This window comes from Pangasianodon hypophthalmus, chromosome 13 (genome assembly GCF_027358585.1).
Source record: "Pangasianodon hypophthalmus isolate fPanHyp1 chromosome 13, fPanHyp1.pri, whole genome shotgun sequence".
NCBI classification, from domain to species: domain Eukaryota; kingdom Metazoa; phylum Chordata; class Actinopteri; order Siluriformes; family Pangasiidae; genus Pangasianodon; species Pangasianodon hypophthalmus.
In genome coordinates this window covers 12,362,348-12,388,375 of record NC_069722.1, presented here as the reverse complement: position 1 = coordinate 12,388,375, position 26,028 = coordinate 12,362,348, and the positions used below count along the sequence as shown (strand labels likewise).

Sequence of the window (26,028 nt, the reverse complement as noted above, 5' to 3'; positions counted from 1 at the left end):
CAAAACAAACCCCAACAAAAAAAGTGCTGCTGGATGGGAGGTAACCCTACTATCTAATAGGGGTGTAGACGAGACCGCCACTGTCAAGTCTAAGACCAGGACTAGCCAAGATCAAGCCAAGACCAAGTCTTAAGGGGGTCAAAGTCAAGTCAAGATCAAGACAGAAAACCATCAAACCCTTTTTTCAAGGCCAAACCTTTACTTGAACTAGTTGGTTTCATTTGTGGATTGTGTCAATGATTACACTATGTTTTCTTGAAGAAGGAATTACTTCTTGTCAAGCTCAGTGCATGTTAAAAGAAAAGACAACACAAACATTATTTCTGCAAACTCTCAGTTGAGACTAAGACCATATTTAGGGAGACCAATGCCTGAGATCAAGAGAAGAACAAATACAAATGGCAATAATTCAGAGAGAAGTTCAAGTCAATGCAGCTAACACATCTCGAGACTGGACTCCAAAACCAGACTTGAGTTCTACAGCCCAATTATATAAGAAGTATATTATAATGTATAATTATAATAATGTTCAGACCTGGACAACCCATGACCACATTTCTCTCTTTACAGCAAAGGCTTATGCCAAAATCATTTATGGTAATATTATTATTAATATTATTATTATTCATGCGGATTAATGAATACATGCAGACAAAACATCATCCTTTGAATCTTATTCTCCAAATTTTAACCCTATTGAAAACCAGTCAAAATAGCTCAAAACATTGCTAAGTATTATTCATTTTGTATATTCCATTTTGCTCATTGTCATGGAGGGTACAAATAATTTTGGAGTTGACTGTATTTGCTTAGCCTGATACTTTAATTCTGTCAACAAGTGCCCAGATAACGGAGAGGAAATCACATGGTTGTTAGTGAAAGCTGAAAGGTAATTCACATATAACACTTTCAGACAATCTTTATAAAACAAGTCAATAAGTTGTTTACCAACCTAAACAAAGACACGAGGGATTGGATGAAGTCTGAATGAAATTGGAAGCTGTGTTCATATCTCTATATCTAATTACTATTCTGACTGTAAGTAAACATACAAAATTACCTATTTAGTGAGTCATATTCATTTACATGTGGACAAATGGGTTAAACCTCTGAATCATTTGATAATAGTTAACCTTCCTTTCCTTTTGAAAATCCTAGAACGGACTGTTGCTTCTCGATTACGCAATCACCTCATTGCTAACAATCTTTCTGAGCCCCTTCAATCCGGCTTCCGTAAACTCCACAGTACAGAAACAGCTTTAGTTAAGGTCACTGATGACTTGTTAATAGCTTCTGACTCTGGTTCTCTTTCTATCCTCATCCTTCTTGATCTCAGTGCTACTTTTGACACTGTTGATCACACTCTTTTACTTACCCATCTTGGAAATGTCTTTGGTGTCTCAGCGACTGCTTTAGATCTTATCTCTCAGATCATAGGCAGTTTGTCTCTCTGTGTGGATGGATCTCTGTGAGGTCAGAAATGGGCTCTGATCGCTGTGGTGTCCCTCAGGGTTCAGTCTTGGGCCCCTTACTTTTTAGCATTTACATTTTTTCTCTTGGTCAGCAATTAAGATCTCTCGGTCTTAATTATCATTTTTACGCAGATGACACACAGATTTACATTCATTTAACCTGGTGATAATGTGGCAGTCATTTTTCTTTCACATTGTATTTCTGAGATAAATATATGGATGGCTCAAAATGTTCTCTGTCTTAACAGTAATAAGACTGAAGCAATGCTCACTGGCTCTCCTCACCAGCTTTGTAAAGATACTAAAATACTATTTATGCTTGCATACAAGGCATTGCATGGTTTGACTCCCCAGTGTTTGGCTGAGCGTTTAACCCATTACACCCCAAAATGTGATCTCCACTCCTCCCTGTCAGGTTTTCAGGTCTTTTAATTGTTCCTCAGACTTGTTTGCATACTATGGGTGATAGGGCCTTTTCTTCTTATGCTCCAAAACTGTGGAACTCACTACCATCCGATCTTAGAGAAGCCCAGTGTTTTAGTGTATTTAAATCTTTTCTTAAAACTTATTTCTTTAGGATTGCTTTTACATGATTACTTTGTTTTGTTTTTTTGTTTTTGTTATTTAATTATTATTATTACTATTATTGTTATTAATAATTGAATTGTGTTTTATTATCAACTGTTTTTGATCCATGTCTATATGCTCTTATGTAAAGCGCCTTGAGAGGCCTTTTTAAAGGTGCTATATAAAATAAAGTTTATTATAATATTATTATTACCCACTTGCTTGTCATCTATATTGCTTGTCAGTGCCAGTTAAATCAATCTAACTCAATATTACAATCTTACCACAGCATTTGACACAGAAATCCAAATACATATAAAAATGTTGAGAAGTAATTGGCACTTTCCATTAGCTACTCATCAGTTGCCTATTTCCCTTCTTGTGTAATGTCTGAGATGTACACCATAAGGCCAAAGTTATGTGGACACCTGGCCATCACACCCATATGTGGGCCTTCCCCACACTGTTGCCCCAACGTTGGAAGCACACACTTGTCTAGAATGTTTTTGTATGCTTTAGCATTATGATTTCCCTTCACTAGAGCTTAGCCCAGCCCTGTTCCAGCATGACATTGGCCCTGTGCACAAAGAAAGTTGAATAAAGACATCAGCGCCCTGACCTAAACACCACTGAGCACACTGAACTGTGTGCCAGGCCTTCTTGTCCAACATCAGTGCCTGACCTCTCTAATGCTCTTATGCCTGAATGGGCACAAATCCCCACAGCCACATTTTAAAATCTAGTGAAAAGCCATCTCTAAAAAGTGGAGGCTGTGTTAGATGCAAAGAGGGAACCAACTCCATCTTGGTTTTGGAATGGTAGGGGTGTGATGGTCAGGTGTCCACATACTTTTGGCCATACACTGTATTTATTTTCAAAGATATCAGTGGAATCAAGAATAACAGTGTAACTGGACCATCTCTGCACAAATGCTGGTGGGCTCTGTCTCACCAGTCTACATCAGTTTTCAGAGCCCACTCAGTGTCACCACTTGGCACCACCAGGCTTGGTGAAAAGCAATCCCCCTTATCTGAGCCAGCCACCAATTTAGAGTCCTTAAACTTTGGGTCTTCTCAAGTATAAGTCTTAGGACAGCACTTGGCTCTGTCTCTTTCAACCTTGTGCTAGGACCGCAAGGACAGCCATGGTCAGTGAGCTCCTGTTATTTATTTCTAACTTTAAACTAATTTAGAGCAACTTTAAGTGCTGTACTGCTAACAGTTGGGAGAATGTGATGACCTCTAACATTAAGTTGGTATTTTGTAGTTCTGTATGGTGTATTTAAGCCTTTGAGGTTCTTCTTTCTAGGTGTCACACAGAGAGGCAACATGGTGTTATTACATTTTTGCATGGGGTCTGGGTCTACAGAGAGAATGTTTATTTCAGTGCTGTACATTCAAAATAGTCTATTCAAATGTTTTGTTTTTGTTATTAAGGTTTAACCTCAAATAATTTCTAAACGAGGGATGTCTCTCTCTTCAGTTTATTTTATTTCCCAAGAAACAGACAGAATGGTAGCCCTTCTTTTCTTAATATCTGTCTCTGAGACAATGCCTATGACATGTCTACGGTAAATCCTCAATAAAGAACTGCTGATCCTGAAATTGTGAAATTTACAGAACAGTGTCAGGGCTGAATGAGGATTCACTTTGGGTAGGATGGTCACAATTATTATATAATCAGCTAGTCACAATTATTTGAGCTCATTACAATCGTTTGAGCTAAATTTTTAATATTTTATATAATATATGTGGCCATACAAGCAGACTGTGGACCTCAAACATGAGGTTCATTCTTCTTCATCAGTTTGTTAATGCATTTAAATCATATTTTAATCATTTTCCTTAGATAAAGGCTTTGTAACTGTAACTGAAACAGTAATATTTAGTAGAGTTTGCAGCTATAGCTAAAACGTGTGGATGAAAAGGATAAGACCCATTATTGATTCACATGTCTTTTGCTATTGCACATTGCTTATTGTTATTTATTATTTGTGTCATGTTTTTCTATGCAATACATTTACAGTTACATTTACAGCATTTGGTAGCCATCCTTATTCAGCGACTCTTAAGTCTCTATGAAGAGAAGAATACAATCAAACTAAAATCCTGTTATAGAAGACTGAGTACAGCAAAAAAGAAAAAAATGACATTCAAAAAATATATTGATCATTACACAATTGTTTATATGAGTTTCATAGCTGTGACAGGATTGGTTTGATTTTAAGAAGGGTTAACACAAACATATCATAGATCTATGGTTTTGTAGGAATTCTAGGATTCACATATTAGTAATGAGTAATGCAAATACTGGTTTACAGACAGTGAAAAGGTGGGGGAGATTAGGTTTGAAAATGCTGGAGAAAATGCTGGTTGACTATGGAGTAATCTATGGATGTGTGCCATCCTCATAGTCTCACCGTAAATTCCATGCTCCTCGCCACGGGCACATGGGCTTCCTGCCCCACAAGCGGAGTAAGAGGCATCGTGGAAGGGTGCGCAGTTGGCCCAAGGATGATCCCAAACAGCCCGTCCACCTCACCGCGTTCCTGGGCTACAAGGCTGGCATGACCCACACACTGAGGGAGGTGCATCGCTCCGGCATGAGTGAGTCATTATCTGTGATAGTAAAAGCTGGGCTCCACTCTACGCCTATAATGAAAATGACTCAGGCTGTAATTCCATAATCACTTAGACATTTTGCTAAGTCTTTACTTCATTCATTAAATGCCTCTAAATATTAACAGTGAATTGACAGTCCTAGTTTTGATGTGTTATACAGTTTATTAAGGATGTCTTACTTTGACAGTTAGTAGTTGTTCCAGGAAAATCCTTTGCTCTCCCACAGAGATATCAAAGCGAGAAGAGGTGGAGGCTGTGACTATTATTGAGACTCCTCCAGTGATTGTGGTGGGAATAGTAGGATACATCAGCACTGTGAAGGGCCTACGTTCTTTTAAGACCATCTTTGCTGAGCACATTAGTGACGAGTGCAAGCGCCGATTCTACAAAAACTGGTATGCGTTTGTTTCCTGCATGTGTGTCTTTTATTCAGCACTCACTTGCATGACAATATATCTGGTGTTTCCAGTGTAAGATGATGAAAATGGACATCCTCTTATTTAACCCATAGTATTCATGCAAAGCTTTACTAACAAAACTGGACCTTTCCCACATAGACCTTTAATTTGATTCCTAAAATGATTCATGTTCAGGTATAAGAGCAAGAAAAAGGCCTTCACCAAATACAGCAAGAAATGGCAGGATGAAGCAGGCAAAAAACAGCTGGAGAAGGATTTTGCCCTGATGAAGAAATACTGCTCTGTGGTCAGGGTTATTGTCCATTCTCAGGTAACTGAAATGAATAGCACTGCATTTCCATATTGGGAGCCAGAGTACGTCTGCTTCCAAAATAAATGCAACTGTTTTAGAATATCAGAGTCATTAGCTTAGTGTTGAATTAAAGCACTAAGCCACTGAAAGAAAGAAAAGTAGACATCATGTTTTGTTGTGAAATGTATTATTTTTGGATTATGTTAGCTGTACATGACACCGTGAATGTCTACAAATTGTTATTTTACAAAATGACTAAGTATATATTAGACCAGTGGTTCTCAAAGTGAGGTGCATGAAGCATATCCAAGGGGTTTCTTTCATTTTTTGTGAAATCATAACCCACCATTATCAAAGCTTATTAAATATATTAATCATTGAGTTCTTATAGTTATAAGCCTGGTTGACTGGTCACTTATATTGAATGGGTTTAATCCAAGCCTCAGTAACTCACAAACAAGCAGGCTTATAAATATAGACTTGGATCTAAAGTGTTGTTTGATAGTTCAGGATCAGAAAACTCTATGGCTCCAATAAATAGGGAAATATTATTGTACACATTTAAATACTGAGCTTAATATTTCAGTAGTTGGCTGTCCTGAGGTGAGTGCTGAGATGGTTTGCACAGACCCTCTGTGCAAGACAAGTAATGTGAAGTAACAGTTTTAAGTCTTTGATTGTAACATTAAGAGACAGTCTATTGTCTATTCAAGTTCATTTTCTGGCCAGGGCTAGACTTTTGTCTCTTAGCTCATAAACAGATTTATTTCATAGACTAATTTTGGCCTCAATATCATATTTCAAGTTCATAAAATAAATAGATCTTTGTTCCAGCCTGTGCAAGTCACACTCTAGTCAGTGTATTTATTAAATGCAGTGGATGAATAACCCATTACACTTCTTGTAATAAATGTTCCCGCCATGTCAGTGTAAGCATGAGGCTGCAGTTTCAAATGGCAGTTTAAAAATAAATAAGGCATCAAACAGAAGTGGGTATTGCTTATGCACAGTGCACTGACATTTACTGTGTTTTATGTATAATCATTTCAGTAAACATTTAATTGAAATGGTGATAAATGGAACTATCATATTTATATGGTGACATAATTCAACCTGAAATGCTCTCTGAATGCATGTCATCTTATTTTCTTTTCTATTTCACTTTTCATTTTCCAAAAAGAGGTCATGACAAATACAAGCATTTAACAATACAAAATGTTAAGTAAAGCATTCAGAAGTTTGTTGAAAGGTCCATAATTAAATGGTTTAAATTGTCTGGTAAATTGTTATCATGGCATAGTGCTGCCTCACAGCTCCAGGGTTCCACGTTCGATCCTTATTGTCTATAAGGAGCGCATGTTCTCCCAGAGTCTTTTCCTCATGGCATGAATGAGTATGTGAATGTGTGTGCACATCCAGTGTGTGTTCCTACCCCATGCTATATGTTCATGGGATCTGGGGAAAACACACAAACACACTTTGTTCATAGAGTTCATAAATCCCACATTGGTATGGATTACGCAGTATTAATTCTTGATATAGGATTATTGGGGGGGGCATGGTTGCTTAGGGCTTAGCACTGTTGCCTTGCATCTCCGGGGTTGGGGATTTGAATCCCGCCTCTGCCCTGTGTGCGTGGAGCTTGCATGTTCTCCCCATGCTTCTAGGGTTTCCTCTGGGTACTCCAGTTTCCTCCCCCAGTACAAAGACCTGCGTTGTAGGCTTATTGGCTCTCCCAAATTGTCTGTAGTGTGTGAACTGGTGGGTGAATGTGTGTGTGATTGTGCCCTGCAATGGGTTGGCACTCCGTCCATGGTGTCCCCCGCCTTGTCCCCCGAGTCCCCTGGGATAGGCTCCAGGCTCCCTTTGACCATGTGCAGGAAAAGCAGTATGGAGAATGGAATAGATGGATAGGATTATTGAATATAGGATATTATTTTTGCATAAAATTCTTTTGTGTTGTGTCTGCAGCAAGACTGTTTTTATCACCTAGGTTCTTAGTAGCTCTGTCTGTCTCTTACAGATGCGCTTGCTTCCACTGAGGCAGAAGAAGGCCCACATCATGGAGGTGCAGCTGAACGGAGGCACTATAGCTGAGAAGGTGGACTGGGCGAGGGAGAAGCTAGAGCAGCCTGTGCTTGTGTCTTCTGTCTTCTTCCAGAATGAAATGATCGATGTGATCGGGGTCACCAAGGGCCATGGTATAAAGGGTAAGATGGATGATGGGACATTTCACCTCACTGCTTTGTCCTTTCAGCAGATGAAGTGCTGATTCAGGGATCAGAGAGAGATGTGCATTCTCCCTTCATGCACTGCACAACTTTCAGTCTAGAGTTTAAACACGAGCATGTCTCATGCCTTTGGGGTTGGAGAAGGTCAAGAAACTTACTTTAAAGACATGTTTTGCTATCAAATCCATATGACTTTTGCTTTTGCGATAGCTTTACATGGATAAATAGAGGTAGACCAGAAGTAAAACTTCACAGTGTGGTGAATGTGAAATTCGGTATTGTATTTAAGTGAAACATGGCACCTGTTTACAACTCTACATTTTTGCTGAGTATGACTATGCACCATAAGTGCATCTTTTATTTATTAAGTATTAAGTATTATTTGGTTAGAAAAACTGCAAGGATACATCAAACCGATCTTTTAAGAGAACCTTCTGTTATATCAAAACAATGCAGACATGTTGTTGTATCCAAGAAATGTTGATTCTTAAAACAGTTTTGTGAAGTTTTTTGGTTCCATTATACAGACATGTCTCATATTTTTAATAACTTTACTAACAAACGAGAGTAAAATTAGTGTTTAACATTAGCATCCTGTTTAAAATAGTCACAATACAGTACCATTAAAAAAATACAAAACTTCATAGTAAAAACATAGTAATGTATAGGGAGTATTTGTAAGTCTATACAGGACTGCTGTTAGGCTCCTCTGATTTATAAAAATTAAAATTGCTGGGTTTCTGTGACCTCCAGGTGTGACGAGTCGCTGGCACACCAAAAAGCTGCCCAGAAAAACCCATAAAGGTCTCAGAAAGGTGGCATGCATCGGAGCCTGGCATCCGGCCCGTGTGGGCTTCACCGTTGCCCGTGCAGGTCAGAAGGGCTACCACCATCGTACAGAGCTTAACAAAAAGGTCTGCTATTCATATTCTCTTTGAATGAACATACTGTATATTCACATGTACTGTATATCAACTAAAACTGATCTGAAGTTCATTTGGTATAATGTATTGAATTAGCATCTGTTCACCTCCAGCTCACAGGTAGTGTTTTTTTTTTATTATTATTTTTTTTTAGATCTACCGTATCGGAAAAGGGATTCATATCCAAGAAGGCAAAGTGGTGTGCAACAATGCCTCCACTAGTTATGACACAACTCAGAAGAGCATTACTCCACTGGTAATGAGAGCAAAATTCATAATTTATTCCACTTTGAACAAAAAAAAGTTTATTTGTTTTAGTGGATTCCATTATTTATTTCCTCAAAACATGAGTTGTGCATGTCAACTGCCATTTCTAAATGTCACATGCAAATAAAACATGGTTCTTTCCAACAGGGAGGCTTTCCTCATTATGGAGAGGTGAACAATGACTTTGTGATGGTGAAAGGTTGTGTGGTTGGCACAAAGAAACGGGTGCTTACTCTCAGAAAGGTATGATTTGTTCATGCTAAATGTCATAAAATATACAATCTAAATATACTAATTGACAATGTATTGCTTATAGATTTTACCATATTTCCCAGTTTATCTCTTGATAAATTAGTTGTTACTTTTTCATAAGTATAGCATATGTATAGTATATGCTCTGTGTATATAAGATCATTATGGATTTGACATACAGTTCCCTCCGAAAGGACAATTCTTTTGTCTGAAAACATTTGGGTTTGTGATCAAAAGATGGTGGACACGCCGTAGAAACATATTTAAAAAAACAAACAAAAAAAAAAAACATGTTTTCTGTGAGGAAATGTTTATTTAGAAATTTTGGAAGGAGTCTCCAGTGTCAGTGCTTTGTAACAGCTAGAGATAAAGCTGAAACTTTATGTCTTCTGACAAAGGTGGGCTTTGTGGTTTCTCTGTAACATGACATATTAATTTCAATAGAGAGGGGGAAAAAAAGAGGCTGGTGAGTGAATGACTGCTCACTCTGGACATTCCACAACATTAAACGTGACAATGAATGGGTGAAAAGTATGATGTGTATTTCTTTAATAAGTATGCGATTGTTAGCGTTGACAAATTGCTGTGAGGAATAAACCACTTCATGGAATGTGATCAGCTGCAGGCTGGCATCACACCACCCTGTACTTGATCGTATCCCTATAACAACACATCCCGTCATGCTTTATTCCTTACATGATACTTCTTTCACCTGTCTGTTTTTTAGTCCCTGTTTGTGCAAACTACACGCAAGGTCAAGGAATCTATTGACCTCAAATTTATCGACACCACCTCCAAGTTTGGTCATGGCCGCTTCCAGACAGCTCAGGAGAAGTTTGCCTTCATGGTAAATAAGAACGTTAAACAAAACAGAAAAGCATATAACGAACAATCATGTTACAATGTGAATTATAGTTAACAACCTCTATGCAACTGTAAGTACGTTTATGAATTCTGCTATTCAATTAAACATAGATCTGGGTGCATTTAAAAAAAAAAAAAACACTGGTTCCTCTGATCATCCTCTTTTCTCTCTTCCTTCCTTCTCCCTTCCTTCAGGGCCCCCAGAAGAAACACCTGCTGAGAAAAGCATCTGAGCCTGCTGAGGAAACTCTGTGATGTGCTGTGCTTTCCCTTTACTAATAAGCATAAATTAAAAATAAAAGACTACCTTTTAGTTCTCGCAGACTCTTGAGTTCTGTGTAGAGTTTCACGTGCAGGTCTCAAACACTACATGTAATACATCAATCTGCTCCCCAGGTCACATTTCCAGTAATTCATTGTTGTTATGCTATGAATACCATGTTACAAATACATACAGAAATGTAACCGACTCACATATAAAAATATGTAATATATTTTAGGAAAAAATGTGGACTCAATGCTATGGTAATCTGTCAAAAGGAAACAAATATGAAAGGATGTTAGATGTGTGACACAGGTAGTAATAGCCTTTCTTTTATTCCCGGCTCTGGAGTCTAAATTATTGTGGTGACAATTTATGGTCAAATACTATTTTTGAAAAGATCAGCATTCTGCATTCAGCAGTTTCTTATACATCTGATTAGTATACGTTTGCCTTAGAAATTCATGGGCCTCTGACTGCAACATGGCTCATATTTTTCCCACACACAATCACAATCATTTTCCATCAAAACTGTGTGTAGTTCAAGTACAGCTGCAGCAATTTCTCCTGGTACGTGCCTGGAATATTGTACATATGGCACACAAATGTTACAATTAGCACATTTTCACTTTTTTTCCTCCATGTCCTTTGCGTCCGTGTCTTATTCTGAGCTCCTGCGCTCCTGTTGATCCTGGCTTTCCCCTGAGAAATTCTGAGACATGTCAGTATTGTCCATCCCAGAAGACATAAGAGGCAGGTATAGGTCGTCCATGTTGGGCATTACAAAAATTTTCTGCATATGACCAAGATATAATGCTGGTTAGAAACAATGGCTGCACAATTGAGTAACACAACATAGACTCATAGTCAATATATTTAAAAAATGTATTCAACTAGTAACATCAGACATATGAAACATATGAAATTCTGGAATATTGTTTTGAACTTTGGAATAAATGGATGTCACATGATGTATGGGAGGGTGAATGATAGATATATTATCAGTGTGTTTATGCATGGATTTGTGAACTGACCTGAAATTCACACTGCAGTTTCCTCTCTATCCATTCAGTGACATGAGTGAATGTGACTTCTCTTTCACCCAACATGGGCTTCACACGCAGATCTAGCCTTGGTGGAACACGGAAACTGTACCTACACATGCACATATGCACACATACACACATAATTAATAACAGATAAAAAAGGTTTTTGGTTTATTAAATGAATCATTTTAAGTGGAGGAATCTCAGTACCATATTCGGTCAGTAGGGGGTGGTGGGATGTTGACAGCTAGAGTTCCTGAGAGTTCCAGCACTTCAACGCTAAGCAGCAGGGGAGTGTTGGAGACTTCTGTGATTTTCTTTTTGATATACTCGTTTTCTGTGGCTTTCTGGAAATACTTTGATTTGGCAATCTTGTCCACAAAACGCAGAATTTTCCTACTTGTGCTGCTTCCACCATGCCTAGAAAGGCAGAGATTAAAACATGACTGACCTTTCTAGTTAGAATGGTTCTGATAAGAAAGAATAATTCATAGTTCTAAGGCAATGAGAGGATTATTACCCCTCGGTCCCAGAGTGTATACTCTTATCTGCCAGAGGTCCTTGGGGCTCAGAGGGCATCAGTTCCTCTTCGTCAGATGAGCCTGCGCTGGATGACTCTTCATCGCTGTCTGCAATGATACACACCCTGGGCCTTGTGCTAACACACACATACGCACGCACACACACACGTGCACATTACTGTCAAGACAGTTTCCACTAACCGTTTAATGTAATACAGGACATTATGTTTCAATTAAAACCACAGCAAATACAATTCTTTTGTTAAAAAAATCGCATCAAGAATTAATAATCATTCAGGGTCAGTTAATAATGAGTTATAGCTGCACAGTGCCAGTGTTAGATAGTCGGCTTACATTAACTAAGTAGGACTGAATAACAAAATAACAAAATTGTTTTGGTATTTGTTTTAGCTAGCTAATGTTAACTGGCTAGCTGGGTTCTCTTGGCTCTGTTTTGTATACTGTCATGCTAGACAGAGCAAGAATCAGATAACAGTAGGGCATGCTAGTCGGCTAAAACTCTTCTTTAAGAATAGAGATTTTGTTCTTTTAATACTATGTAGACAACAATAACAACAGCAGAGTTTGGAATAGTTGTGCCTCATCTATGCAGTGCAGAAGGGTGCAGCACCAGTGTAACTAAATGTTCTTCGTTTTTCTACCCTCCTAAGACTTAAAGACTTTCCTAAAAAAAAATTCCCGAACTAGGTCAGTTTTAGCACAATTTTGAAGCAAACTATGGAGTTTAAATCTGGAAAGGGGAAACATGCTAGAAGAGTAGAAAGCAGAAAAAGAAAGACAGCTTCCAGCAGTGGGCCTCGTTATCGAGCCATCATTTATCACTGCCAAAGCTCACTGCAGGAGTGAAGCTCATTGCAGGAGTGAAGACAGCTTCTTACACACACACACACACACACACACACACACTTCCTCCTACCCCACACTTCTGCTGGGCTCAGTGATGCTATAAGCCTCAGAGCAGCTCTCTCGGCCGAGCTTGCACAGATTCATCTTAGTCTCCAGAGTCATGTGCAGAGATCCGGTATACAACACCTCCAGCTCCAGCCACAGGCCTGCACACACACACACACACACACACACACACACACACACACACTTTGTTGCCATGATGCTATTTTCTAATAAATACAGATTTCATTACAGATTTTCTAATAAATACAGATTTAATTTTTTTAAAAATTAATTTTCAGATTTCATGGATTCTAACCATCTATATATTAGTTGTATCCATTGTGTCCTATCTTGCTTGACCTACATACTTTAATAATCACAACACTGTCAAAATGTTTTCTCTGTTTCACTTTAGTACAGGGTCAACAATATACAAACCTTCTGCATTAACACTAATATATTAAAGTAAATGGTTTGGGCACTGTGGATTTGTCAGTCAGGTTAAGCGCGCATGCGTGTGTGTGTGTGTGTGTGTTTGCCTCACCTCTGTGATCCACTGAAGGTCTGGAGGTACTCAACACTTGCGGGATGCATGTGCCCAAGTCTAGTTCAGACAGAGTCAGCTCATTCATAAAGTACGGCAACTGCCACAAAAAAAAACAAAAAACAATTGGGCTTCATAATAAGGTTTAGTCTTCATCATTCAGCCTGAAAGATAAATGCAACATTGCCAACTTTTAATCAATTAAGTGTCAGGGCAATAAGGCCTGGCATCAGTGGCGCAGCTGCAGGGTCCTTGAGCTTCAATCCTGAGTCTGGGGTCCTGTCTCTGTGGAGCTTCAATATTCTCCCCATGTATGTATCAGTGGGTTTTCTCCCACCTTTTCTCCCAATTGGCTACTCTACAGTATATTGTGTGAATGTGTGTTTATGCGAACATGAGTGTGCATGGTCCATAGCGGTAGCTCAGTAGCTTTGGGCTACTGATTGGAATGTTGTTAGTTCAAGTCCCAGCACCACCAAGCTACCACACTTGGATCCTTGAGCAAGACCACTGACCATCAACTACAACTACTAGTTGTATCCTGTCTCAGTTGTGGGTTGCTTTGGATAAAAGTGTTAGTCAAATGAGAAAATGTAAATAGTGTCCCATCCAGAGTGTATTCAAGCCCAGATGGATAGGTACATCCAACACAACCTGGCCTAAAATAAAGTGCTTATCTAAAGATTAATGAATGAATGATAATTAGACCTTTCATGACTAGTCTTGTAAGTAACGTATTCTCAAGCTTAATGCCTCACTTCCTTTATGGCTTCAGGCAGCTGAATCATCACTACACTACAAAACATTTTGTGCCTCAGCTTTAGGCTGGCCTGTCAAGAGCAGTTTTATGGAGAGAGAGAGAGAGAGAGAGAGAGAGAGAGATATCTAGCTTTTTAGAACAGTTCTTCAGCAGGCATCCACAGGAAAACATCAGAAACCTGCACTTTAACTGCACAACATCCACCAATCTAAGAGGTAGTGGGTGGAATTTGTCCATCTTAGACAGGCTTATTACAGTTCAGGAACAAACAGACAACTGTTATTAGCCTCAACCTGAAAAGACAAATGCTAATGCTTGTATACAAACGAATAACTTACAAAACTCGTGCTTACAATGATCCTGTATGGAAGAAGATACTACACAAGCGAGTCCTTTTAATCTTTATTCTGATGAAAGACCTTTGTTTCAGCTCCACCAAAGACTATAGTTCTCAGTTACCCTTCGCCTTGTTAGGTTCTCTTCATCCTGCCTCTATCTTTGCTTTCTTACCCTAATCTTACTCAGCTTCTTCTGGATCTTGTGGGCCACCTGGTCAACCCAGTACTTCTCATGCAACAAATCCCAAAAGATCCTCCCAATCACGGCATTGATCCAGGCCGGATCTCCGCACCCTGCTACTGGATCGCTGGAGAACTGCAGCCAAGAGAAAAGAAGAACACAAGCTTGCAACCACAAGGAGCAATCTTTGAGGGAATTACTGTCAAACAGTTTGATTACATTGCTTAAAGATTAGAGGTGAGATTTTGGTCAAGGTAAGACTGACGGGTATGTTAATGCTTAAAAGGTTATAGAAAGCTTGATTCTTAACCATTGATGCTTATAAAACTTAATCAAGGAAGTCTATGTTTATGACTAAAGACTTGAGACTTAATTTAGACTTGCAAAAAGTGACTTGTGAATGTCTCTGCCTTGGGCTAAACCAAACTAAGGAGATCTGTAACTCAAAGTCAGTTATAGTTATAATTAATTCATTTATATGGCATCTTTCTCAAGCCCAGGGTCACTTTACAAGAGGAACAGACAACCAGATGTTAACAGAGACATATTACATATATCACGCCCTTGTCTGTTTCTGCATCTGACACTAAAAAAGTGCCCCAGTTTATCACACTACTCATGGACAAAGCACTCACATAGGTTTGCCAATCGCTTGACTTGTTTCTGTTTTTTGACTATCCCTTTAAATCCTTTGGATTTCTTTGTTATTTCTTAATAGGCCTGCATTTGTATCCAGCCCGAACTGCCTCTGTGACAACATAAAACAGAAAAAATCCTAAAAAGAAGAAAAAAAAGAAAAAAGAGGATAAAAGTTAAAAGAAACTGGACATTTCAGCTCGGCTTTAAAAGAGCAGATATATGCCTCAAATAGTCAGCAATCTTAAATTTGGAGACTAGATACCCAGAGTCAGAGGACTTACTACAGTTACTCATATAAATTCTCTTTACAACTCTGGTGAGCAGAAAAGCATCTCAGAATGCACAACATGTCAGACCTTGAGGCAGATGAGCTACAACAGCAGAAGACTATGTCTGGTTTGACTCCTCTCAGCCAAAACCAGAAATCTGAGGCTAGACAGGGTACAGGTTCATCAAAACTGGACAGCTGAAGATTGGAAAAATATCCCCCCCTTTTTTTGTTTTTAAGGTCGTGTTGTGCATTCTGACTTGCTATTCTGCTCACCACGGTTGTAAAGAGTGGTTATTTGAGTTACCGTAACCTTCCTGTCAGCTTGAACCAGTGTGGCCATTCTCTTCTGACCTCTCTCATCAACAAAGCATTTTTTGTTTTTCACACCATTCTGTGTACACTCTAGAGATTTCTTGTGCAAAATCGCTTGAGATCAGCAGTTTCTGAAATACTCAAACCAGCCTGTCTAGCACCAACAAACATGCAAATGTCAAAGTCAGTGAGATTAAATTGTTCCGTTTCCCATTTTCCCACTGACATGTTTAATTTCAGTATTAACCGAAACTCTTGACATCCATCTGATTTTCTTCATTATGTTGCTGCCACACAATTGGCTGATTGGATAATTTCATGAATGAGCAGGTGTACAGTGTTCATATTAAAGTGGACTGTGAAGGTGTTTCTTTGGGTGTTTAAGTTCTGACAAAGGTTTTCTGGATTGCTCACCCTCTTTGTTTCAGTAGGACTGCCTGGCTCACTGGGACGGGGGCTGGGCGTGAGGCTACAGCTCTCTGGTGTGATGAAGTGAGCCATGTAGGAGTTGTAGTCCAGCAGAATCTTCTCTCTCACTGAGCCAGCCAGCTCCCTTAGACCCAGCATCGAGGCCAGGTCATCACTGCTGCCCTGACTGGAGCCTCCAGCACTACACACCTCTGGAGAAAAAGAAAGCAAAAACCTGGAAATTTATCGCTATAAAGTAGCATTGGCTGCAATATTCATGACAAATTGCTTTCTTGCTTTCGGCTTTTCCAGCTGGAAGTGAATTTGGACAAATCAATATGAATCTGTTGAATCTGATTTTGTCAAGTATATTGGTTACTCTTTTTAGCCTGTCTATATATCATGCTTTTTTGGCAGCAACTTCATGTCTGTGTCAGATCTGCACCTGGCTTTGACTCTTCCCGGCAGATCTTGGTTTTGGAAGCTAACAGGAAGTGCTGATACCACTCCTCTTTCTCTCTCCCTGTACGCCCAAACAGGTACAGAGTGGTGGTCTGGTCTGCTTCCTTCTTCACCTGCTTGAGTTTTTCTGCTTTTTCGCTCTTTGCCTCTGCTGCATCACTGACTTGCTCTTCTTCTACACACTGCTCTTCTTCAGCCAATATTATGCAGATGGGATATTTCCTATTCCAGACTCTCTTTTTTGCCAAGATTGCCGGCAGCAGAGACACCTGTGAAAGGGAGAACAAGGGCATGTCAAGTAAATTGAGTAAGGTATGGCAGCTACTTTTCACAGTTTGTTAGTTTAGTGAATAATATAGACTGCAGAATTATTTTTTTTTCTGTCCACTATGAGGAAAAAGATATATTTCAATGCAAATTTTAATTTTTTTGGGATACTGCTATTGTTGCTCATAATACTGACAGCACTATTAGCATGAATGTGGTACACAGGAGCAACTTGGAATATATCACATATCTGTGCACAATATAGAGGTACCGAAAAACCTCCAACATGGTTGGACTTCACCTCACCTTGCTATTGGATAGCTTGAAACATCGTGAGCGCACAAATGTAGTGTCATGGGTGGGCTCTTTGAAGGTGGCTTGCCGTGGGATGTTGACACTTGGGTATGCCAGGCGTAGATGGCATCTATCCAAAGTGACATAGACAGAGTGGCACAGAGAAGGGTGATAGGTCTCTGGGTCATAGCTGTACATCTCGTTCATCCAGCCCTGCAGTGCATCCCAGAGAACATGGATTTATTACCTCTGCTGCTCTTTGAACATATTTAACATGTCTATACTGAATTTTGTGAGTCCTGAAACAATACTGCTTTGTGAATACAAACCCTATCCTGTTATTCCTAGGATCAAAAACAGTCTTATAGGATCTGCCTTTTCCTAAATCTTCATTTTGTAAAGTTTCTCCTGTGCAGCAAGCTGATCTAATTAATTCCTGGAAACTCATCTCTCTGCCTCATGTAGTCATTGTTCTACTATTTTACTATTTCATTTTCTCCAAGAAGCCATGCTTAAAAACAATGGCAAACAAAGTGAGGACTGATACCTTTTCAATGCCTCTGTGTATCTATTATGAGATACTGCTTCTATATCAATCTTTTTCTCTTTTACTGGCTAAATAAAGCATAATTAAATTAAGAATATCCTCAGGGAGTCTGATACTAAACAGATGTGCTCTGTAAGTTTCTCATTCATGGAATCCCTTGTGAATTGATGCATTAATCCAGCTTAACTGCTAACATCTGCCTCAGTGGTTTGTGTGTGTGTGTGTGTGTGTTTGCATGAGTGAAAAAGACCTAGCTATTGCAAGCGTAAGCATTACTGAGACTATAGTGGCAATACAGAAACAACTGAAGAGCTGAAGTCAGATATTGAGTAGGGTCTTCCAGAGTCACTGAATCCTGACTATTGCAAACTTTTAATCTTGGGTTGAGCTGCATGCAGACCTGACCTGAAGCTCTCTTTTTGCTGTCTCTCTCAGTGCTGTGCCTATGGACTCCATCAGCAGGCTGTCAGTGGGTGAAGAGATAGGCATCCCAGTAGCAGCAGGTCGCTGTGGTGCTAGCATCATTACCACTGTCAGGCCCAGCATGAATCCACATGCCAGTCCTAGAGACAGTCCTGTCATGTAGGAAGACAGTGGTAACACAAAGAAGCTGTAAGCCAGCAAACCCACACATACCAGCCATCTGCCTGGGTCTGAGGAGGTGGTATACATTGCAGGTGGTGCTTTCACACCCTTCTGCTCTGGATGTTTGACCTCTGTTCTGTCAGAATGCTCCTGAATTTCCAGCACTTGCATGACATCACCGTAAGTGCAGACCTCATAGCGGCTGCTCTCGCTGCCCAGCTTGCAGCAGATCTCAGAAGTAAAGCTTGGTGTCAGCTCTCTCCTGGGTTTCCGTAGTGGGGTTTCACACACTCCAAGTGGACTCCCATTCTCTTTGTGCCATCCTCCAGCTCCATCCTCACTCTGAATTGGTATACCTCCTGCAGGACCACCTTGGGATGCAGTCAAGTCACCTTTCTGTGACTTAGGGCTGTCACTGTCCTCTCCAATAATCTTACTGAGCTTACTAAGTGGCTCCTGCATGGCTTCAGACAGCTTACGGCGTGTGTCCTCCAGTTCAGCTATCAGCAAGCTGCCAGAGCTAATCAGGTTTGTACGGGACTCTGTGGGAGAAGATGGCACCGTCCTGGGCAAGGGTTCTGCATCCTGGACCTTGGGCAGTTGGCCTAGTTGTTTCCAAGGTTGCAGATGGAGCTTGGAGTCAGAGTTGGAGAGACAGAATTCAGACTGTCTGTGTGAGATCTCCATGGAGAGAGACTCAACAAGGCTGAGCATGGGATTGGGCCTTAGCAAGGCAGACTCTTTAGACTCTTTATCAGAGGAAACTGAAGAGGATTTGATGATACAGCTCATGGAGGAGGGAGCAGCAGTGGTGCCAAGGGTCAAGGTTGAGAGCTCACCAAGGGCAATGGGGGTAGAAGAAGAGAGTGGAAATTGGAAAGCAAAAGAGTGGAGAGCTGGTTGATTGCTCCCTCTGCCATGAGGTTTCTCTTTGGAGAAAGAGATGGTGGGACCCTTCTTATCAGGTTCCAGGAAGAGCTCACTGTCTTCCATGATTGTATTTAGTGTGTATGCATGTGTTGGGCTGATGCTGATCTGGTGGCCATAGGGCTGGAGATGTAGTCTCTAGACAAGGTCATTCTCTCCACCAATGGCAAATGCACAGCTAAAAAGCAACAGAACAAACATACAGCAGTTACTCAATACATGTGATGTCATGTTATATTTTGGAATCATTCCATCAATTCAATCTTCCAGCATATTTTTCTTGTTTTTGGCAGTGAACAATTACTTTAGCCTCATGGGACCTCATTTGGATGAGAGAAAGATCATTCTCTTCAGTCTGACATTCACTCTACAGTAAAAGATGTAAATAAAACTAGAATAGAGAGAAAAAAAAGAAGGAAGATCTGTAAGAATGCCAGTCTAAAGTGGCCGACTGTATGCGTATATGTATGTGTGCGCACATACTTTTTGTGAGCCAGTGTTACTGTGCCCATATGTGTGTTTTCAACCTAGATACAGAGGAAATAGGACAGAACTACAGGTTTAAACCAACATATGCAGAATCCGCCACCAGCAGTAATCAGTTACATGATGCTTTATAGGTTTAAAGAGATCACGGCTCTGAGCTGCTGAGCTCTCAGAGACAGTCCTGAAGGTTTATATTTGGCATTTAATTTTGTGAAAGCTTTGAAGTGCAAATAACAAGTTTGTTGCTACTCAGTGTGAAGATAAGACATGGCCTTGCTTGATTAGCTAATGGCTTTCCTTCAAAAACAACAACAACAACAACAACAAAACAATTGACTTGTGCTGGAAAATACAGTGATTATTGTAAGATGAAAGTATGAGGGTTCCTTTAAAGTCTATTAAATTAAGAATTAAGGTGATTATAGCATTTTGATTCTAAAAAGTGTTCCAGCTTACTACATTATTCTCACAAAAAAACACACCAACATGCTCAGCTTCATTGCAGAGCACATGAAGCACTACTTTAAAACACTGTTGCTTAAACTAAAAAAATAGCACACATCACCAAGTAGTTAATTTCTGCTGCAGAAATATTTATCCCAATTCCCCAGCTCATATAACACTTACATTTATCTTTTTTTATCAGACATATCCTCAGTGTTGTGTTTTTCTAGGTGCTTACTAGGTCATATTCTTATACATGTCACAGTAAGAAAACCATAATACTTCAGTGTATATTCCAACTGTAGCTTACATAACACACAAACCCAGTAGACAGATAGGCAGACGGATGCATCTAAAGCATGAACATAGGGTCCAAATCCCAGCACCTGGCTAAAGTCTGTTTTAAGAGCATCATTCAGATCAATTTCTGTCTCACACTCAATTAGAGCCAGACCTTGCAGGCAAACATCGCAATCCTGTTTCACTGAGCTGGCACTAACTGACTTCAGTAAGTAGTTCTTTGGACTGAGGTTGAAGCATTTCATCATATCCACATCTACATCATTGGTGTTTAGAAGATCTGAGATCAATGGGACACATTCACAGATAACAGACATCAGCTGAAATGCGTACACTGTGCTGAAGGCAATTCTTTCATAGTTTAAGAATGGTAGTAAGAATAGTATTTCCTACTATTACTATTTCCTACTATTACTTTTTGGTAGCGGTAGAATAATAAAATAATAATAATAACAATAAAAAAATCAGTGTTTGCATGGTAAAGACTCTCAGATGATTGTAAAGACACCATGATGTCATTGGTGTCTCTCTGTGCTGGCTCAAATCCAAATCCAAATGTCTATATTTATCTTTACTGAAAATGTAGTAAAACTTCAAAGAAAGCATCACAGATGTTACACTGCATATTGTCTAGTTAATGTGATTACTTATTGAAATGTGGAATCTTACATCAGAAATTTGTAACTGTATATATTACACCGCAGCCTTGTGAAATCTTGTGTCTGACAATCTTGTGCAGCCTACAGCTGCATTTCATTAGCAGGTTTCTATTAGGCTATCCAATAACAATATATTTGTTCTTTTCTTAGGAAGACATATTGTGCATATACAGTATAGTTTATCTGAACCTTGCCTGGGTTCCGCACTTGGACTTGGCTTTCTCATCTCTGTCCAGAAAATGCAACATAAAATCTCAGTTTTAAAGCAGGCAGGCATCCAGGCCCAGCACAGGTGCAGACAGCTCAAATTCAAATGTTTTAGTGCTGTATCTCAGATTGACTGTGTACGAGCATATTACTCCAGCCCTAAGCAGTGTAAGCTGACTATACTGACTGTGCAACATTTTCTAGGCCATTAATAAATTAAACAAATTAATTCAACTACCTAATCTGCTGATTAACCAAATCAGCATACCATATCTGCTGACTACACTTGTGCTGCTTCATTTCTAAACAGTTAAACACATCATTATTTTTAGCACTGTTGCATTCTCAGTTCTGACTGGTCAGAATCTGTTGATTAATTTTCTTAACAGCAGCTCAGTAGTGTTGACAGTAGTGCTGAGTGAAAGGTAAATCACAGATGTATATTAATGCACTCATTCTAATATGCTATTGTTTGTACAGTAACAGCTAATTCACAGGAACTTACATATATAGCAGAAGCCCAACAAAATCTAAGCTTAATAATAAATGGATTAATAAACCAAGAAAAATGTATAATTGCTGATGTAGGGGAGCTTCCCATACAGAGATGTATATTTAACATTTATGAAAGGAGTCTCCAGTGTCAGTGCTTTGTTAAAAAAAATGAAGTAAAATTATTCTGAGGAACGTCTTCAGGTCAGAGGACAAGCTGCATATTTGTCTTATTATCTAAAAAAAGGGAATATAGCTGTAATGTCCAGTAAGTGATTTATAACATCCAGTGAGGGAAAATAAGTATGTGGACACTTTTTTTGTCATTAACTAGACTTCCACTTCAATTTTACAAACAATGTCTTTTGAGTTGTACTCACAAATATGAAGAAATAAATATGTATTCATACATGTACGCACAAAGATATGTTTACAAAACAAATGTATTGGGAAAAAAGTATTTGGACACTTTATTAAAAAATATGTGTAATGGCTGCATAAAAAATAAATCAAGTTCTAGATTTGTTCTACTGCAAATTGCACCAGGATGACCTGAAAGCAGCAGTATCAACAGTTACACAGAGAGCAATATGCAATGAACTCTACCACAATCATCTCTGTTCCACACCCCATGCAAAACTTCCCTGCTAAAAAAGCATAGAGATGTGCATCTAAAATTTACACATGGGCATTTAGACAAATCAGGACTTATTTGGAAGAAAGATGAAACAAAAATTAGAACTCTTTGTCAATAATTCATCTCATCATGTTTGGAGAAAGAAGGGTTACACTGTACCCACTGTGAAGTATGGAGGTAGGAGCATAATGATATGGGGCTGCTTCTCTGCAAATGGTACAGGAGCATTATACATCATTGAAGGAAACATGAACGCATGAACACAGAAACCTGTTTCAGCCAAGAAACCGAATCTGGTGAGAAGATAAACGTTTTAACAAATCAACAACCCCAAACACACAGCCAAATTAACTTAAGACTGCCTTCTAAAAAATATGTTGAAGGTGCTTGCATGGCCAAGCCAATCTCCTGACTTTATTTATGGAGGATTTTGAAATGTGGAGTCCATCAGAGGAGCCTTCATAACCTGGAGGAACTGAAGACGACTTGCCAAAAGAATGTGCCAGATTTGTACCACAATGCTGCATAAACCTAATTGCTTCTTACCGTAGGCGTCTCAAAGCTGTAGCTGTCAGCAATGGCTTGCAACAAAGAACTAATGTTGCCAGTTTGAAGTGTTTCAATCTGAAACGCTATACTGGGTTCATGCAGTGTTTCCTCCAAATACCATACATGATAAAGAGGTACGTTGTAATCCTTTTGTTCAAACCAAAAATGGTTCTTTTGCCTGTCATTTTGTTTAATTTGTACTCTGATTGCATGCTTAGTCGATCTACTTTTAGATGTGACTGTCACTGATAGGCTGCACAAATCTACAGTCTGGGTTAGAAAGAAATCAGCCCCACTTTCACTTCATACCATTCTGTGCATTTTTTATTACAATCAGTAGTGCTGTTCCTGTTGTGCTTGGTTACACAAAAGTCCACAGTAGTGTTTACATGGAAAATAAAAGGGATATGAAAAGGAACCTGAGTCTCTAGAGATTAGTAATATGTGTCTTAATTCATCACTTTTTTGTTCATATTTATAAGTACAATGTCGAAAGACATTATGTGCGTAAATTTGAAGTGGCTATGCACTGGAAGTATATTAAATTACAATAACAGAAATGTCCGATTACTTATTTCCAATCATAATGTGTCATATAACTTTTCATTCTTTAATAGATACAAAAATGTAATTGCTGGTAATTGCTGTGGTATAAGAGGAATAAAACATTTCAGGATGTACTGTATTATAAAAAATCAACTTCAGGCTGGAACCAGTAACTCCGCCTCCCTGTCATTGATCAGTTTCCTATAACAGCAAGTCCCATTGGGTTTTATTTCTTACCTATCCCATTCCCTCCCTGGGGTCTGACCGGTACAGAGCTAGGGCAGAATTGGGTTACATTAAGTGCTTAGAGGCTTAAGTGTGTTAATACAGTACATCTGCTTGTTGTCATGTTACTAACTACTCCTTCATCTACACCATTCTGCATCCCTGCTAGATGAATTGGACCTGTGTTATGAAAGCAAACACGTTAGTCAGTCAACATGTGCATATAAAGTTCCCTTTGTTTGCCTTCGTTGCCTTTGTTTCTTTGATATGACTCAACATTCACTCTGTAGCCTGTACATATTTATGATTCAACCTGTGTTTGACTGACAAAATTCTGCCATATAAAATAAATATAATACACATAATAAGCACATGCATGCTGCTCTGTCTGGTTGTACTGATTCAGCATATCAACAACAGCAGCTTCCTCTCCCAGCTAAGGTTCTTAATACCAGAGCAGGATAATAGGCTAAGGGGTAATGTTATACAGGGAGATAGTGATTGAGGACAGGGTGATGTGCAGGAGGTGGACCTGTATTTCTGTCACTGGATCAGAAGCAGATCTGAAGATCTAATCACTGGACAGCAAGAATGAGGTCACTAGTGGACAGTTATTATATTAAGAGTCACAGTTTCCAATGTAAAGCTTCTAATGGGAGCAGTGACGGCTGGTCGTGATATTAGATGGGAGTAATGAAATCATTTTATCAATATTTCAACAATGAAATTATTAGAGCAATGCACTATGGCATCATCAATGGCATAATAAGAATGAAATGGGGGCATTCATGATTTAGAATTTTTTTAAGTGTTTCAAGTCCTTAATGCTATACTGGAGGTAAACTTGAGGTTCTTTAATTAGACAAAGTGTGCTTAGTATATAGACACAACTGTCACTGATCATGAATCTACAGTCTGTGTTGGAAAGAAATCAGTCCAAGCCTCACTTCTTCATACCTTTCTGAGTGTTTTTATTATGATCATCGGTGCTTTTAAGCTTGGTTGTACAAACAATCTGCCTTAAAACATTTGTTAATAGTATATAATCTGATGAAACCTTATGTTAATGTGTTTTTAGCCTTGAATAGTAGGGTCTTAGCCCTGCCACCCCATTTGTACCAGCTACCTCCAAATGGGAGTATATACAGGGAGTATATACATACAGTAGAGTGTTTACATTGAAAATAAAAGGGACATGAATGGAACACGAGTAATGCATGTCTTAATTCATTAATTAAATTCATTAATAAATGTGCAAAACTTTCTAACAACATGTTTTTGCCTTGTCATTATGGATTGTTGTGTGGAGATTAATGGTGAAAAAGTAAATGTAATCTGTTTTAAATGAAATCTATAACCCAATAAATAGTGTGCAAAAACTGAAGGGGTCTGAATACCTTCTGAACCCACTGTAGATCTGTAGAACTCATTCACATGGCAAATTTAACTACCTTTTTTTTTTTTTTTTTTTTTTTAAATAAGAGATATACAGATTGTTAAAATGAGATTCATTTACAAACAATACATTTCTTCTTATTATACCCTTCATTTAGCTTACACTAAGGGATTCTCTGGTATACACACTCACATTATGTTACAGAATAGCCTTAATGCAATAATGTTAAATGCATAATAAAGTTAATGCAATAATCTTGCACATTCTCCCAGGCTTCTGACTCAGGTAAATTTCAGTAATCAGTTCTTCAGTAAGCTACACCAATTCTCCTGCACAGACTTTACTGATGAACTCACCTCAATATCACCATCACGTCGGGCAAGAGCCAGGTAGTGACCAAAATCTCCTTTGAATCCTTATTTTGTTATCATCTTCACAGGTGTCAGAAGAAGCAAGAGGACAGTGTGTTTCTGAAGTACAGTCATTTTGAGCACTAAGGTCCTCTGCTGCAGCATCCCTGTGCACGTGAGCGCAGGCATACCAACCAAATTCAGCTGCACACACACACACACACACACACACACTTTATTCAGTGTTCACTGGAGTCCAGTTAGACTCCAGGAGTCAGCTGATCACTTGGCTTTCAGTCAGTGTTAATCACACTAAGCGAGAACCGTCCGGTTTCAGCTCGCGCGCGCGTTTCCCTCAACGAGACACCGACTGTCCTAGAGGACGTTATCTCGCGACTATTCGGATCATCGCGAGCTCTTTATTTACTTCCTGTTTTGGTCGGGATGCAAGCACGAGTGTAAAGTGTCCCATCTCGCTCTCTGCAGTATTATAAACAGTAGCGTTTTCTAATCCGGATTAAATGAGTAATGTTAGTGAGCAGCGTCCTCCGGT

The 26,028-nt window shown here is 39.1% G+C and overlaps 2 protein-coding genes across 2 annotated transcripts; one reads left to right on the top strand and one right to left on the bottom strand.

Moving 5' to 3' along the window:
• Positions 1-3,060: 3,060 nt before the first annotated feature.
• Positions 3,061-10,230, top strand: LOC113528330 (60S ribosomal protein L3-like). Its single transcript, XM_026916828.3, has 10 exons — positions 3,061-3,186; positions 4,453-4,645; positions 4,887-5,055; positions 5,254-5,389; positions 7,395-7,581; positions 8,356-8,516; positions 8,680-8,781; positions 8,940-9,035; positions 9,772-9,891; positions 10,104-10,230. The coding sequence occupies exons 1-10, from the start codon at positions 3,184-3,186 to the stop codon at positions 10,161-10,163; spliced, it is 1,227 nt and encodes a 408-aa protein (XP_026772629.1). The 5' UTR covers positions 3,061-3,183; the 3' UTR covers positions 10,164-10,230.
• Positions 10,231-10,702: 472 nt separating this feature from the next.
• On the bottom strand, positions 10,703-26,028 carry LOC113528323 (testis-expressed protein 2-like). The gene is made up of 12 exons (XM_026916814.3): positions 25,482-26,028; positions 18,078-19,362; positions 17,138-17,338; positions 16,548-16,833; positions 16,109-16,314; positions 14,464-14,607; positions 13,194-13,293; positions 12,675-12,810; positions 11,737-11,874; positions 11,427-11,636; positions 11,205-11,325; positions 10,703-10,963 (listed from the first exon to the last, which is right to left on the bottom strand). Exons 2-12 carry the CDS (start codon positions 19,248-19,250, stop codon positions 10,832-10,834), a joined length of 2,847 nt encoding a protein of 948 aa, XP_026772615.3. The 5' UTR covers positions 19,251-19,362; positions 25,482-26,028; the 3' UTR covers positions 10,703-10,831.